General features: G+C 35.9%; 1 protein-coding gene across 1 annotated transcript in view; it reads left to right on the forward strand.

Moving 5' to 3' along the window:
- The first annotated feature begins 4891 nt into the window (after nt 1-4891).
- LOC106062825 (uncharacterized) overlaps nt 4892-16746 on the forward strand; it is a 67433-nt gene continuing 55578 nt past the window's right edge. The window contains exons 1-4 of the mRNA XM_056028224.1: nt 4892-5050; nt 5828-6022; nt 9012-9032; nt 12192-13833. Coding sequence (XP_055884199.1) covers nt 4961-5050; nt 5828-6022; nt 9012-9032; nt 12192-13833 — 1948 coding nt within the window. The 5' untranslated portion in view covers nt 4892-4960. The remainder of the gene's footprint in view (nt 5051-5827; nt 6023-9011; nt 9033-12191; nt 13834-16746) is intronic.

A 16746-nucleotide genomic window follows, 5' to 3' on the forward strand; every position in this document is an offset into this window, starting at 1 on the left:
ACAATTCGGCCACTGGGCAGACTGGGCTCTATAGCTTTGGTCGGCAGCCAGTCTAGGAGACGGAAACTCCGATATAACACCTACGGCTATCTGTTGTTCACAGCCGTCTCAGACTTGTGTGCTAGTGTGAACTGCATTTAGCTTAAAGAGTGTAATTGGTCTGCGCGAGTCAATTATCACTTTAAAAATACTTTGCGCAGGCCGGAGGCAATGCAGTTATTAGCCCACTAATGACTAGTCCGAAACGAGTCGATAAAAGGATACCTCTCAAAGTCACCTGCTGGAATGTCCGCACACTGCTAGACAGACTTCGTATGGTCCGGCAGTTACGCTGTCTCCCGTATGGGAGACGAACGTATGCCAAAGGCAATCTTTTTTTGGTGAGCTAAAAGGTGGTCTACGTAACAGAGGCGCCCAAGGAAACGCTTCAAAGACCAGCTTTGGCGTCAACTTTCCTTGGCTGACATAGAAGAGAGCACCTGGTTGCATGCGGCCTCAGAACGAGACAGCTGGAGGTCACTCACGAAGTCCGCGAGATACACATTTGAGACCAAAAGAAAATCCGCTGTCGAGGATAAACGCAGACGGCGAAAAGATAATCTAAATCGACTACCTGCGGACAATGGTTATGCTTGCCCTGGATGTGGCAAAATATGTACGTCACAGCTGGGGCTGTGCATCCACGGGAAATACTGCACTCCTCACTAATCTTCGGACTCGAAGGGTTTTCCTTTCACAGCAGAAAATTAATTTTGACTCCAGGTTAAAGTTGACAGGTGTGGAATCGTCCATTATTTTTCACGTACCAGGTGAACCGCAAAGGCCATGGCTTAAGGCTTTTTAAAAATGATAATGACACATCACATGCATGATACACATATTTTTCGGTTTATAAATGGATGAGGAAAAACTTCATTTCATAGCTATCTACCAAGAATTCAATTTAAAAAAAAATAGGAGGTGTTTATCCTGTTTTTACCTTTTTAAAGATAGTCACAATTGTGGAACACTATAGATGTTATTTATTTGACCTGCGCATTTACCATCATTTAGCTTAATATTTACATAGTGATTTAGATATCGGAATTTAAATATGAGATTGTATTAGTATACATAAATTTAAAAACATTTAGAGAATAATATTACATATAATATATAATTTATGATTACCAGACGTCCAGCAAAAAAAAAATCACAATACCATATATATATATATAATATTAATATAACAAAAAAGAATTAAAGAATAGTGGAAAAAAAACTTGTAAGGAAAATCAGGGTAGTGTGACATCAAGTAAATTAAAGAAGAGGTAAAGAATCAAAAGTGACAATGTGTGTCTTAAGCTTTAATAAAATAAAGTTAATGTAAAGGATAAGGAGTTCAAGTATTAGACTAATAAAATATATGCTTTAAGTAGGCTTTGTTCCGACATTTTTACCGTGTCCGTAATTGTGACTACCCATATCTCAGTCGAATTGAATGTAAAATTTAAATATCTGTTGAAAAACTAAACAATGCATCTATTTTTATCGGAAAATGGATGGGCAATGCCTAGATACTTTTAGTTTTTCCATAGGTCTAACCATTACGGAGCAAAAAATTGAAAACTAAAAGTAGCTGCAAACTGTTCCGCAATAGTGACTCTACTCTATATATATAGGTCTGTGGTTCAGACCTTTTAACAAACTAGATACGGTTAGAGGTAACCTAGCTATATAGAAATGGTTCTATAAATAGCGCACGAAAACATACACTCGGGCTCAAGTTACAGACAAACTAGGAGACAATAAAAATGAAAGAGGAAATGGAGTCTACTCAGAGTCTACTGTCTTGATCTAGATTAGATCTAGGCTGTCTAGATCTAAATTATTAAATAATCTTTCCAATCTAGATCTAGACCAAGATCTAGATTTATGGGATTTAGATTATTTAGAAAATCTAGATCTACTAATTTTATTAATTTAGTGAATTTATTCATGACGTTCATTAGCGGATGATTAGCGGCTAGCCTGCTCAGGCTACTCAGACTGTACTGTAAGTTACACACTGTTACAGTGTAAGTGAAAGTGTAACAGTGTAACTAATCTACTCTACTAGATACTCTATATATACTAGTCTATACTTAATACTAGATCTAGTTTACTAGTAGTTTACTAGACTCTACAATACATCTAGACTATACTATAGACTAGGCTGCTTACTCACACTCATTGTAGACTGTAGACACTCACACTGTAGTCTGTGTAGTATTAGACTTAGACTGTTACCGTTACTTACTGAGTCACTGAGTAACTTACTTTACTTACTTATATTCTAAAATATAGATCTACTGGCTGGTATTAGTATTAATAATTATTAATAGTATTATGATTATCTAGATGTAGATCTACATCTACTGATCAACTCTATAGTCTATAGTGAAGTATAGTGACATTATAGTCTATTAGCTGTACAGTCATAGTGGTATTTGTAGACTAGTAAAAGTAAGTATTATTACCAATATTTTGGTAAGTAAAACCCTTCAAGTATAGTTTTTTTTTAATCTATATTACTTTATTTATATTGTCACAATATTGTGTATAATTATAATTATTTATAATAATAATTATATTAATTATAGAGTTATAAATCTACTTCTAATATTAAATTAACTATTTGAACTCAGTTCTCAAAACAAGTCTGAGTCTAAATTTAGATTGACTTAGTCTTTCGAAAACCCATATTTTAAACAAACTTGTTGATTACACTTGCGTGTTAGTTGTATTCACACATGGTTGCCTAGAGGGGTATGCGGACTGCACTGCTGTTCGGTTGTCTCAATGGTCCCTGCCTGCTACCATACCCATCATCATGCTGAAGGTTTGGGCTAGGAAGTAGATCATCTTCAACTTGGAAGGAACACACCAAAAATTTAAAACATTGTACTAACATAGTTTAGTAAATGACTAGACCATGGCTTTTTGAATATGATGGTTGCCTGGTCATGAGGTTTATGTATTTAGTCTGGACTAATTGTTGTGATTGTCCAAAGTTCAAACCCTGCCTGCTGCCATGCACCTTTAGGGTCATCCTGGTCACATTTATAGGTATCAAAATAGGGCATCTACTATATGGCTTTTAACTTTGAGGTGGTGATATTAACCTATAAACCCCCCCCCCCCTCTTTACACACACACACACACACACACACACACCTTTTACAAATTTTTGAAGGTGTGGGTTCAAATCCCACTTCTGACACCAATAAATTTCACCAGGTTATTTTGGATTATCATTGGGTGACATTGGGTTCATTTTATAATATTACAGGTAGGCCTTGTCAGGTTGCATTCTTTTATGTTCATACCTCTCTCTTGTAAATGAGGAAATAACTCTTGACATAGCAGACACAAATAATATGTTTAATATATATATATATATACAATAATAATAACAACAACACATAGGAAATAGGATACACACAATCCTAGAATAATCAGTAATAATCCTTTATAGAAATACTTGACAATGGTACTAACTTATTGACTGGTACAAATCTCATTTACTTATATTAATTCTATAGTGATTCTTAGATAACTTTCTTAAAGGGAAACTTTGACATTTTTTGATATAATATGTGTTTTGATTTACAGATAATGAATATATGATTCTTTTTTTATAATTTGCAATAATAACTTAGTAATTGATGTTTTTCCGACATAATTTTCCTGCGCATCCAAAACAGTCAGACTTTCATTGGTTTCTTTGTGACGTCACAAATACGTATTAATTTAATCTATGGACTTATTGTATAACGGGAGACCATGCAGCAAAGTTTACATTCTCGTAAAAGAAATATATCTTTGTCTATCTAGGATCTTGTAAGCAAAGAAAAAAATGCGTATTAAAAGTAGATTTACATGCTTGACTAACCATGGGAGTGTGGATTTTCTCGCCAGACCACTCAACACACAACAAACACCATTGCTTGGTTGTCTTGTCTTGACCGACTACACATAGACTCGACTAGCCTTTCACTGACCAGTTTCAGTCAGACACACAATCTATTTACTTCTTTGGACAGGGAGAGGCTTAGATGAAAATGTTACTTTTTTTCTCAAGTTGACTATCCTAATGCCTTTAGATCTATCTATACATGTATATATATCTAACTGTATCATAGCTCTGGACTAGGCTGTCACTAACCCTTTTTGTTGAGATGTCAAGAATTTACTGACTAATTTATTAAATATAAATGTTTCTACGCATTTAAATTAAAATGGTAAAATGTTTACTATTACAACTTTTACGCAGAATTTAAATATGTCAATAACTCAAATTTGAAAAACCATCGGAGTTTCCCTTAAAGTGACTACATTAAATGACTACTCTTTACTGACTGTTCTTACTGACTTCTCTTACTGACTGCTATCAAGTAACTGCTTAGCTCAATGTTAAAAGTGTTTACCTTCAGATACATGATTAGTTATGAATTACACTCATAATTATCAAAATAGGGTATCTGCTATATGGCACCAACTTTGAGGTGGTGACAATTATAAATTATATTTTAGCTCATTTTTAGTTTAAATTATAAATGCATATTTTTGCTTGCCATTTTAGCTTTTTTAAAAATTTTAGCAGTGTTTGATATGTGTCTGACAAGTATTGTGAAAAATTCCATTAAAATAATTTTATTTCTTATTTTTGAGTGGATGAAATATAGTTTAATAAAAAAAATTAACACAATTTTTTTATTGTACTTATTAGTCTATAATTAGATCTGTTTGATAAATTTTAATATGTACAAGCTATTTATTATTGTCCAGTGTTTTTGTGCAATTTTCCTGTTTTATCTTTTACAGCTTTGCATATATTGGTGTAAGACACCCCTTTTTTTTTTTTTTGTTTTCTTTTGAGTGCGCTTTTCTTTATGTTAAAAAGAACAGATCTGGAAAACAAATAAAAAATGCTTTCATTATGTTACAGATGGCAACAATGACTTTAACAGATTTGTTAGGTGCTGGAGAGGAGCACTTTGACAAGGCAATTAAAGAGATGACCATGAAGGTACTTTATAGACTGGCTTTATCAGATAAACTAGAACAATTAGCATGTTATATATTAAATAATTAGGTAGCAATTAGATTCTAGTTTAACTGTATTGTTATAATCAGCTGTACATTGACCTGAAGTTTTTAATGTTTTTATTATAAAATGATACATTTTTAGCTTCCCAATTTTTTTGTTTACCATTACCATGAAGAGGGGAGGGCGACAGGCTGGCTTTAGGCATAGGCAAACGAGGCAGCTTGCTAGGGCCTCTGATTGGTGGGGGCCTCACACAGGACTTTATTTTTTTAAGAGAAAAAATAGCAAAATATAGATCAAATCTCAAACATAGCAGAACTCCATTGCTCTCTGTCTACTAGCCTAGCTCTAAGTTTCTACTATGATTTAAGGTTTATTAACCAATGTTTAGATCTACTTGTTACACTACATATGTTAGATGACCAATATTTCTACCTTTTGGTGAAATGTCCAAACGTTATTTCTAGTCTGGTGATTATCATTCGATCAGTGCCTCCATTACCAAAGGCCGGCCGTGATGGGGAACAGCTATAAAAACCACTTAATGGCAGGTTTTCTGCTATTGCGATCAAGTGTTTTAAGTCTATATACACATTGTATATGTCATATGTCCTTGTGTTTTGTAAGTCTACATACACATCGCATTATACCATCCTATGTCCTGGTGTTTTTTATTATTACATTGCATTATACCATACTATGTTCTGTAAGTCTACATACACATTGCATTATACCATCCTATGTTCTGATCCCCAGAATTTAATGGAGACTATTTCCAGCCTGCAGAAGGAGATGGTGAAGGAGCAAGAGAATTTTAATTCTTTGAGTGGAGAGCTCCACAACATCAAGGAGCGCAACTCTCGCCAGTACAAGCAGATCTCTAAGGATATGGTTACTTCCCAGCAGCGCTTGAGCCACTTGATGAATTGGAGTATGAAATGCTTTGCACAGGTAAGCTTAGCATTGCTGCTTTGGTTGTGATCTCATTGCCTGTCTAACTGATTTAGTTAATAGAACAAAGAACTTAGGCTTTTTTTTTCTAACTGCAGTTAGTTTTATATAATAAAAAATTAATAACTTAAAACTTCAAAAATTAAAAAAAAAATGTTTGGGTCTACTAATATTATATTTAGTTTTTGTGTATGTTACTATGACGTCAAATATATAGTTTATTTTTGTGGCATTTTAAGACTTTTGAAAAAGTTTTATATTAAAGGTTTCCCATTAAAAAATAATGTGCAAATTAAAAACATTGGGAAATATAAAAAAAATAGTTCTTTTCAAACAGGCAGAGCATATATGGGCTTTGCATTTTTGTTTCGTTACTGTATTTTACTTGATAACTAGTCAGCCCACTCCTAAAATTTCTGTTCTCTGAGCTTATTGCAGTCTGTAAGGGTAGTATTTCTAACTGCAGGCTTTGAACTCAGATGTAACTGCCCTAAACTGAGCCCTAGTTCAGTAAGACATTTTCTTTTTGTTTCTTAAAACAAAGAGTAACACTTTTCACTGGATTGGAATGTTTAGGTTAAGAAAAGGGGACAAGGGGAGAGAAATAGAAACCTGTTAGCAAATATGTAGCACCTGAAAGGGAGATAAGTAGTGCAGACTAGAAATAGTAAATGTTAAAGTTGTCTTTACCTGTCCTTTAAAAAAAATCATATACTACTTTGTACAGTTCATTTAAAATGTTGTTGTTTTTTTTTTTGTTTCTTTCCTGTATTATACATTTTTTGTGTGTATAAAGGTATTTTATTTATATTTTTTTAATGCACCATTTTATTCCATGTTTGGAGGCTTGCATTCCTTAGACCTTCATTATTCTAGCTATAGTTTTATAAACTATTTATAGTCTGAACAACAGTCTATATTTTCATCAAACTGTTATACAATGTAACAAATGCTCAATCCAACTGTGTTATAACAATACAAACAATGTTAGACAAAAAAAGGGGAAGTGATGGAAATCAATCAATAGTTATAAATAGATTGACCTTGAAATGTGCACTTATAATAAAATATACTTTTTTTTTGTCTGCAATTCATCATTCTGTTGAATGATGTACAGATGTAATGTCTAATCTGCGTCTGTATAGCTTTTACTGTTCAGCATATAGGTTGCGTTTTTCTGTACTCGTCAAATTACTAGCGAGTTCTTGGTTACAGACATGCAGAGGAATAATACAACTCCACAAATAGAGTGAACAACCAACAGACGTATGAAGTATAACTGTTTAATTCACAACGGGAACAGTCTAGTCTCAGTCACTATCAAGAACGATGTTACCACTATGAAAGTCTAGCCTCAACTGTCTGTTTAATCTCGCTAAGCTACAGTCTCGTTTTGGATTTATGTCATCATAATTATGCGTTCACTATCAGTCGCCTAAAGGGCATCTCTACAATGAGCTATCCTAAAGAGTGAACATAAACTATCTTTTAAGAAGCCATCTACAAAACTGTATCTGATTTAATAAATACATTGGGTGCATGTTCTAAAATTAAATAAAGAATCGCGCAATGCTTTTAATATAATCATAGTATGTTTGGCCTGCTATGTCGCATTCATCAGTTCCAATGGCCTCACTGGTTTTGTGCTTCTGCTTGAAGGTGAAAATTGACTTCAATCCCACATAATTATTAACATTTACACATTGGCCAGTGGCCGATAGTTCACTTGTTGTTGATGTGGTGCTTATGATGGTTTCATTTGTTATTCAATTACTAGTAGACAAAACTCAAAATGGTCAACTTCCAAGTGTTTAGCTAACATCTTATGAGGTAACAATACTTGCAAAAGTGAGGTTGAGGTAACATAAGAATTTCTGGTGGCTCAACATAGCTTCTTGAATCATTTTCTTGACAATACTGAAGTGATTCTCTAATTCCACTATTAAATAAAAAAACAACAACTGCATCAGTTATGCAAGTCAGCCATGTCATCTGTTGCACAGCATATTAGAAAGTTTCTTATGGTTAAAAAAAATGTGAGCTTCATATAAATTAAAAATCTAGTAATTACATTAATAGCAAATATGATCTTGACAATGTTATCAAGTTTAATAAGTAAGTGTGAAGACTAGGACGTTTTGGCGACGCCGTTTTGGCCCCGCCATTTTGGCGCGAAGGTCATTTTGGCGCGAGCCGTTTTGGCGACGGGACGTTTTGGCACGAAATACATTATGTACGTTTATTGTATTATTTCTTTTAAAAGAATTATTCATATCTATGTTTTGCATGAGTGTTTGTGTTAAGACATATTTTTCACGTACTAAATGTAAATGTGTGTTTGTTTTTCACATCATTTTCTTTAATAAACATTTTGGCTTGCGTATGTGCGTTTGTTAAGAGGCACACTTTTATTTTCAAAAAAGTTTTTTAAGATATTACTTTAAAATTAAAAACAAAATGAAACGATGATAGACTAAAAATTGATGCAATTATTTGTTTACATTAACGTTGGTTTGTTTAATGACTGTATGGTATCTCCAGCTATACATACCAAACACTTGCTAATAAGTAAAAATATAATACATGTACCATGTTTCTCAAAAGACTTTAAGTTAAGTATACATAGACGCCATAGTTATTTGCCTAAGTCGCTGGAATTCAAGGGTTCATTAAAAAAAAAACTACATGCTTATTTAATTATCGTCAAATGATATCTCGCGCCAAAACGTCCCGTCGCCAAAACGTCCCATCGCCAAAACGGCGGCGCCAAACGTCACGTACCGATTTCCTCTTATATTTGAAACTGCACAAATTGGTAGGATAGCACCAAACAACCATTTTCTCTTATATCTATTCTGTATTTGATACTGCACAAATTGGTAGGATAGCACCAAACATGTTTTGTGTATAGATATTGCCATTCCTCTATAGACTTGCTAGTAGTACATTTATTTGTTTCTTTCCTTCTGCCACATAAACATCTGTCTAGATAAGAGAAATGAAAGAGATGGTAAATTCACATCTAGTTATACTTTATAAATATAACATAATCCCATTATTCTAGTAGTACATACCTCATATGCAACTATTGATATTCATAAGCATTTCTTTAATGTTTCATTGTATACAGTAATTTTTTTATAATATATATTCAAAAAATGTACACCTTTTTAAAACTGGAGTTACTATGGCTTATTAAAAAACAAAAACAAAAAAAAAAAAAACAAAAAAAAAATAGACGAAAATAAATGCAGATTGACTTATAACTTATTGAGGTTTATTAAAATTAAAAAAAAACAGAAGTCTCATTTGAATTAAAGAACTATATGGGGTGTATAATATCAAATAAGGTCTATATATTTGTTTAACTTTTCTCTGTTCTTTAAAATGTAATGTGGGACAATTTTTATATGATACTTGATTAATAACAAGAGTCTCTCTTGTACCATAAATGGGATCATGTTATATAAATTTGGTTGATACTATTTTGTAAACTGGTGACTTGATAAAAGCTTACAAGAGTAGAACAGAACCAATTTTACTGAGAGCAAAAACAAACTAGAAGCATACTTTTAAAACACTTAGGAACTTTTATTAAAAGTCAAAACAAAGGTTTTGCTACAGTGCAAGTTAAGGTAGCTGAGGTGTAGCAGTCTGTTTTCATTGCACTTCTTGTTTCTGTTTGGGCTTTGTGAGCATTTGTCCAGGTCACTGCCTCAGTGAGGCTAACATTTTGTGATGCATGGCTTAATGGTTGTGGTCTGTTGTTGGGTATGCATGCACCACTGTTATGTAAAACTATCTTTTTAATAGATCTAGATGTACTGCCTTGTGGGGTAAAACCTTATTTTTTGCTGTCTTATGCTAATGAAGATGGTGTGTAGTCAGTGCAATCATCACTTTAATTATCTGACGTGAAGTAGGTGTAATGACTGAATCACTTGGATTGGGAAGAATAAGCTGGAGACTGTCCCTTCTAATCTCATTATAAATTACTCTTTGGTGACTTGACTCGGGGCTAAATTTTGATTCCTTGGTAGGGAAATGCAGTTGCCCACAACAGAGCATCCTGTGTCTCAGGAACATCATAGACAATCGCATTTTAGTATAAAAACAAGAGAACGCAGATCTTGTGTCTTAATGTTTTATCTAACTAGGTCTGTGTTTTTTTTTTTCCAAGCATAGGAATCAAGTTTTTTTCCCTAAAGATAATGCGCTATATACGAGAAGAGTTGCTCTATAGTAGACTCTATATTTACATAAACTGCTGCCATTTGATATATCTATCCTGAAAACTAAACCATCTTATCTTATATAATACAGACGTTACTTCAAAAAAGATGATGATTACGTCCTACGCTCCATGCATTCAGACATGCATATTAACAATGGGACATTACTGGAGTGCATATTTATGTACATGAGTTATAGTCCTTTTTTTTTAGTAAACAAAAAACGGTTGATATTCTAGTTTTCTGTAATTGATAACTTGACTCGTGTTATCACCATCAAAGTGACGTCAGCACTAGAAAATCTCTGACGCTACTGATTAAAGGGGGAAAAAAAAGAAACTTGGCACGTCACTTGCTAAATTTAGATAGGCCAAAGGTCATAGTTGATGTTTAATTAGTTCTAAGGGTCTTTTTTTTCTCTTTCTCTTCTCCCAAACGTCTCAATAATTGGGTGAGAGAAACTATCGCGTGTGTTTATGCGCGCGTGTGTGTGTGATGTTGGAGAGTTGTTCAAATAGGCTAGATCTAACTCTGGGTGGTGCGTGTGTGTTGATGGAGAGTTGTTCAAATAGGCTACATCTAACTCTGAGAGTGTGTGTGTGTGTCGTCACACTGGCGTGTCTCCCTGCTCAGCCCCCCTTCGACACGCGATACTCTCTGATGGGAGATAGTGCAGTCCCTGTATCACTTGTGCTTTATTTCTCCATGTGTTTCTGAGATAGGATGTTTCTGTTTCTGCTGTTCTAGTGCTGTGTTTTCATTGGATGTCTCATTCACGGCTCAGCTTACCCAGGGATTACTGTCGCTAACGATTGTTTGGGGGTACCACGCCCCCCCTGGATGACATTTTCAGTTCGATGACGTAAACTGGGGACATTTTAGTAACAATCACCGCACACTTACCTATATTAGCTATAAAATCTACATAAGGCATTGCATGAAGTAATATTTTGATCTTTTCATTATTCCAGTTATTTATTCTTAATGCACGTAATTATTTATAATAAAATTCATTCAATCAGTTGTTTAAGTAACTGGTCCATCGTCATACGCCAGGCATTGCCTTGCCTAGTTTTGTAAAGGAAGTCTGAAATATTGGATCAGTAGAAAAACAACGTGTCAGATAGATCTGGCAGACCACTTGCGAATGTATTTTAATTCAAATTGGCAAAAATAAAATTAAAAAAAAAAAAGCATTTGATCTAAAAATTTTGAATTCAGCAAAGAAAGAAAAAAAAACTATTCAAAATTACAATCTATTTGGCTTCAGTGCAGCTGATTGAAATGTCAAATCCTGGATATGCTTTTATTACCTTGTTGTAGTGATTATATTGTTTATGAAATCACATTATTGTGAGACAATATTAAGAACTAATTTTACCCACTTCATTAAAAAAAAAATATTCATCCCTGTTTTCACCTGAAAGAAGTTTATTTTTCTCACTTATATAATTTAATTTTATTTTCATGTTTGATAGGGTCAAATACAATGATGGTGATCTTTTAAATGAAAAAAAACATATATTAACGATAAACAGCTATCTGTAAAATAAAATGTCGCTAAATATTTCCTCAGTCCCATCAATGAAACCAATGAAACGATAACACGTGTTAAATATAGTTTGTTGATTTCATTTAGTGTTGTGGAAGTAGCTGCATGTTTATGTTGTAGCCTTTAGAACCTGTTTCACTGCTTGCTGACGTATGCTTTCCTTGTTTATTTTCTTCCTCTTCCCCCCTCTGTGTGCATGAAACCTCACTTCAACACCACCCCTCCTCCCCACCCCCCCCCCCCTAATTTGTAGCAAAATGCCAGCCAGAGTAAAGAGCCTTCGACTCTCAAACGAACCAACTCAGTCAAAGGTTCTCACCCTGCAGCTGTCCCAGCTCCGAAACTCACCACCATCCAAAGAAGTAAATCTCTTCTGTCTATCAAGCAACAGGAAGACGGCAGGGGACCCGCGGTGGCGGCGATGAACGGTGCCGATGGTGCAGCCTCCCCGCACAAGCCTGTCATCAAGAACGCGACCGTCTTGCACGTGACCAGCGACGACAGCATGTACGCCAAGCCAGATCTGAACCGGAAGTCTGTGGAGACTAAAGTGGTAGTGAACAGCATCAGCAAAGGCGTATCTCACGAGAAGCTCGCAGAAGGGGAACAGAAATCGGTCGGAGAGGGAGATAGCGCAGGAAGTGCGGTCGCTTCTGTGGTCTCTGCCAGAACTGGTGGCGGACTTTACGTTAAAAGAAACCAGCCTGCCAGAGTGACCACCACGACCAACATCAGTTCCACCAAGATACTGCCCAGCTATCACCAGCCAGGACAAAACGTCACGCAGCCCACCCCTGTTACCTCATCCTCGCTAGTTAGCCAGCATACCGCCAATGTTGCCTCCACATCTGTTGTTGTTACCCCTAGAACTTATGTTTTAAAATCCAGCACACCAGCAGTAGCTCCTTCTAGCAGCACTCCCCTCCTACACCCTCTACAGATTTCCAGCGCCAACTCAGGAGTAAGTAAGTCGCAGACTTTGGCCAGCGAGCCGCTGTCTTACAAAGAGTTTAGGGCCCTGCCAAGCGTCAAACAATTAGCCAAGTCATTTGGCAGCACCACTGCATTAAACACTGCTGGCACTTCCAGCTCTAGCTCGGTTCAGGGCTCTGGATACCGCACAGGTTCCACCCAATCTAGCGTGTTTCACGGGAATCCGCTAGTACGGTCCCAAAGCAGCATATCTTTAGCTGATTCCCCAAAACAGACTTCATCCAGCCATATCATTCTCGTTAAGGGCAACACTACTGAACAGAAGCCACAGCAAGAACAAGCGTCCACTCTTGTCAATGGGAAACCCCCTCTGCCTCACACAATCAATAGGACGCATACGACAAGCAAGGTCATTCAAGCCACGTCAACATCCTCCAACAATGGCGCATCAGAAATCGAACAAGCTCGTGCCAGGCTAAAAGCTAACCGAGCTTCAAGGGACATAAAAACAAGCTCTCTCAGCGGTGACTCCGTTGTTAACGCTAACATTGTTGCCCCTGAATCGTCCAAAACTGTGGAGTCCGAAATCTCAAACGGGGAAACTCAGAACTACTCAAGTTACCTAAAAAAGAAAGACAACGCACCAAGCAAAACCAACACCGCGACACCAAACGTAATACAAATTACAAATGGAGTCGCGCGGATTACTAACCAATCGAAGCTTTCTGTCTCATCTGAAGCAAGCCCTGCATCCTCTACCAAATCTGCAGCCTCTTCCACATCTACTTCCAGCTATATCAAGAGACTGTCGCAGCCTCCTTCAGACTACTCCCACATGAAGTCCAACCCTTACTCCACCCTGCCAGCCAGCACGTCCCGCTCCCCGGATCGAGTGGTCTCCACAGCAGCCGTGACCATCAGGAGGGTCAAGTCCAGGGAGGAGCTCCAGGAAGAAGGCAGGCAGCTCATGAACGCCAAGGACTCTCTCCTGAAGCAGATCCAAGCCAGGCGACGAGACGACTATGACAGCGAAGGCAGCAACTTTCTTTCGATGTCCAAACTGTCCCAGTCCATGCCTTCACTGCTGAATGACGGTAAGTCCAATGTTTTCCTATACCAGTTCAGTTGTGTACATAACACACACACACACACACATACGCGCGCACACACACACATGCAGCAAACATTCTGTTGTGATACGGATAACACGAAACACATAATGTAACATTGTGTTCCAATGTGTGTTACACATAAGCTTCTGAGAGTTCTACCACCCAAAACGTTGTGATTGGACACATCTGTTATTTTTATTCAATAATGTATCATTAATCTACTTTGTCAATTAACCTACATCTCCCCTTTCCGCCAATTTCCTCCTCAATACGACCCTCCCTAAAATTTTTATTATTTTATTTTATTTTGTTTCTGATGCATGGTTTTTAATAACACAGGATATATTTCCCTTTTTGCTTTCCATAGTTACGTTGTTGTTATTTAGGATCATCGCGTTGTTCTCATGTACCTCGAGCCTGATACAGGTACACCATACACACATATTCATATATCTATTCACACACTATTGTGAGAACAAAGGTTGGCGTGTGGCTAATGAAGATGTCCACTGTGTTGGGCGCGTTGATAAGCTGCAGTGTGATAATTGGACGAACTGGGCCAAAGTATTTCAATAACAGCCATTTCGGTCGTTCTTCGAATGTGTGTAAGGTTTGCTATGAAAGCAATGAGCTGTGACACTATGTGATGGAACATCTCTAGTTCAAGCAAGATCATCGCAATCATCCACTTACATAGACTAACAAATGAACAAAAACACATTTAAAAAAAATATATAAATGTCACATTTCGTATGTATATAAATATAGACAATATAGAAACAAATTAAATAGATTCCAAAATGATGCACCAGCTGTCGTGCATATGAGACAGTGTCACTGACAGTATGTACTCTTCCACTCTAATAACAGCTCATTGGTGTATGGGTGTATGGTATAGCTAGCTATACATCTCTAACCATTTAGAACAAACAATACCCAGCACTCTGGAGGGGACAGACCTGTATACTTTTACTGCATTACTTCCCTTTCTCCCATGACCATAGACATACATAAATATAGACTGGCCGAAGGAAGTAACTTCATGTAACTTGAAAACATGTATATCTATTGTATTCGGATTTCCGAATTATGGAAAATTGCATGATCTTCATTCTTAGAGATTAAAAAAAAACACTAGTGAAAATCATGTAATACTTATATAGGTTATGGCTAAAATAGATATGAATACTTAACTTTTATACTGCTCATAAATGCTGTATAATAAAGTACACAAAATTGCAGGTCACACATTTTCATTTCATAAAACTCTTTAATCGGCCAGTCTATATTTATTTATGTCTATGCCCATGACTTGTACAGTACGAAATTGTTGTATATCTCCCACCTCATGACATATTATCATTATAAAAATAGAAAAAAAAAAGTTGGTTTTGAAGGGGTGAATGTTTTGTAAAATGTTTTATATGTTTCGGATGTTCCTTCAGAGTTGAAGATAATTACTTCCTAGTCCAAACCTCCCGCAGGACAACGGGGGATGGGAGCGGGCAGGGTTTGAACCCGGGACCATCGATGAATCTGAACGACAGTCCAGCGTGCAAACCGCACGACCAGGCAGGCAGCCAGAATATGTGTAGATGAGGGGAAAAGAAGGTGATAAGTTACTTGTGAGGAAACAGTTCTTTGTCTCTCTGCGTGTTCATTTCATACACAATTCAAATTTCTCAACCATCTACGAAATGGTTTCGGTAACAGGAAACATTAACATTAACAAAAATTACTCCTTAAAAAAGAGATTCTAGAAGCAGCTAAAGAAGCTCAAAGAATGATGAAATCCACACACACACACGGAAAATCCCTTTCCATTTTATACACGGTCACCTTGAGAAATATTGTTAATTTTAATAAATATTGTTTGACATTTGCACAGGGCTTAAAATTCTTAATTTCATTATTATTTTGTTTGTTTAAGTGGACTTTTTTTTTTTTTTGGATAACTGAGCATACTTACTTAATCAAAATTAAAAAAAAAGGTGTGACAGACACACTGCATGAGTCGATACCACGTGATCCACTTTCTTTATCTAGTCAAGTGCTGCCGTATATCAAATTCGCTTTATAAGTTCTATACATGCAAATCTACATGTACCATACTTAATTTATATGGATTGTAGTTTGAATTGGTTCATACTATCACTACATGAACACATATCACAACAGTTGATCACTGAATATACAAATATTCATCACATGTTCTTCTCTGCTTTTAACAGATTATATTTGTTTGACCATGCTCACTAAACCATTACATAGAAACGAATGGACCTCATTCACCAATCGTAAACAAACAACATTTAGCCACTTGATAATATTGATAAATATTAATATTGATAAAGCAATGAAAAAAAAACTGTCACGTGATGACAGCCTGTGTGTATTACGTAATTTGTATAGAAGATATAGAGAACCACGTGACTAAATGTTGTTTCTTTACAATTGGTGAATGAGGTCCATTGACATTGCCATATATTTCATTCTCATAATTGTAAATGGTTACACCTTTATACACACAGTTATGTGTCTCTGTCTACGTTTATGTAGCATTTGTTTTTTGTAACGTTTTTTCTTATGAAGGCATATTAAGCTAACCATGCTACAATTTAATTTTCAGTAACTTTGTATCATTGCATTGAAAATATTTGTTTTCTCTCTTAAGTTGGTGGTCGGTTCAGAATAGATGAGACCACTAGAGAGTTCCAAATGAATGAATTTAAAATGTATAACATTATAGCAGTTGAATCCACTTATATTTACATCGATTGTATTTCAAAGAAAACTTAGAAAACAAAACTGATATATTCGTGTGTTTTTTCCTCTATCCGACCACCTTCCAATAATTGATTGACGTTGTGGCTCAGTAAGTTGCAGAAAGCGTGT

The sequence above is a fragment of the Biomphalaria glabrata genome, chromosome 4, assembly GCF_947242115.1.
Source record: "Biomphalaria glabrata chromosome 4, xgBioGlab47.1, whole genome shotgun sequence".
Taxonomy (NCBI): domain Eukaryota; kingdom Metazoa; phylum Mollusca; class Gastropoda; family Planorbidae; genus Biomphalaria; species Biomphalaria glabrata.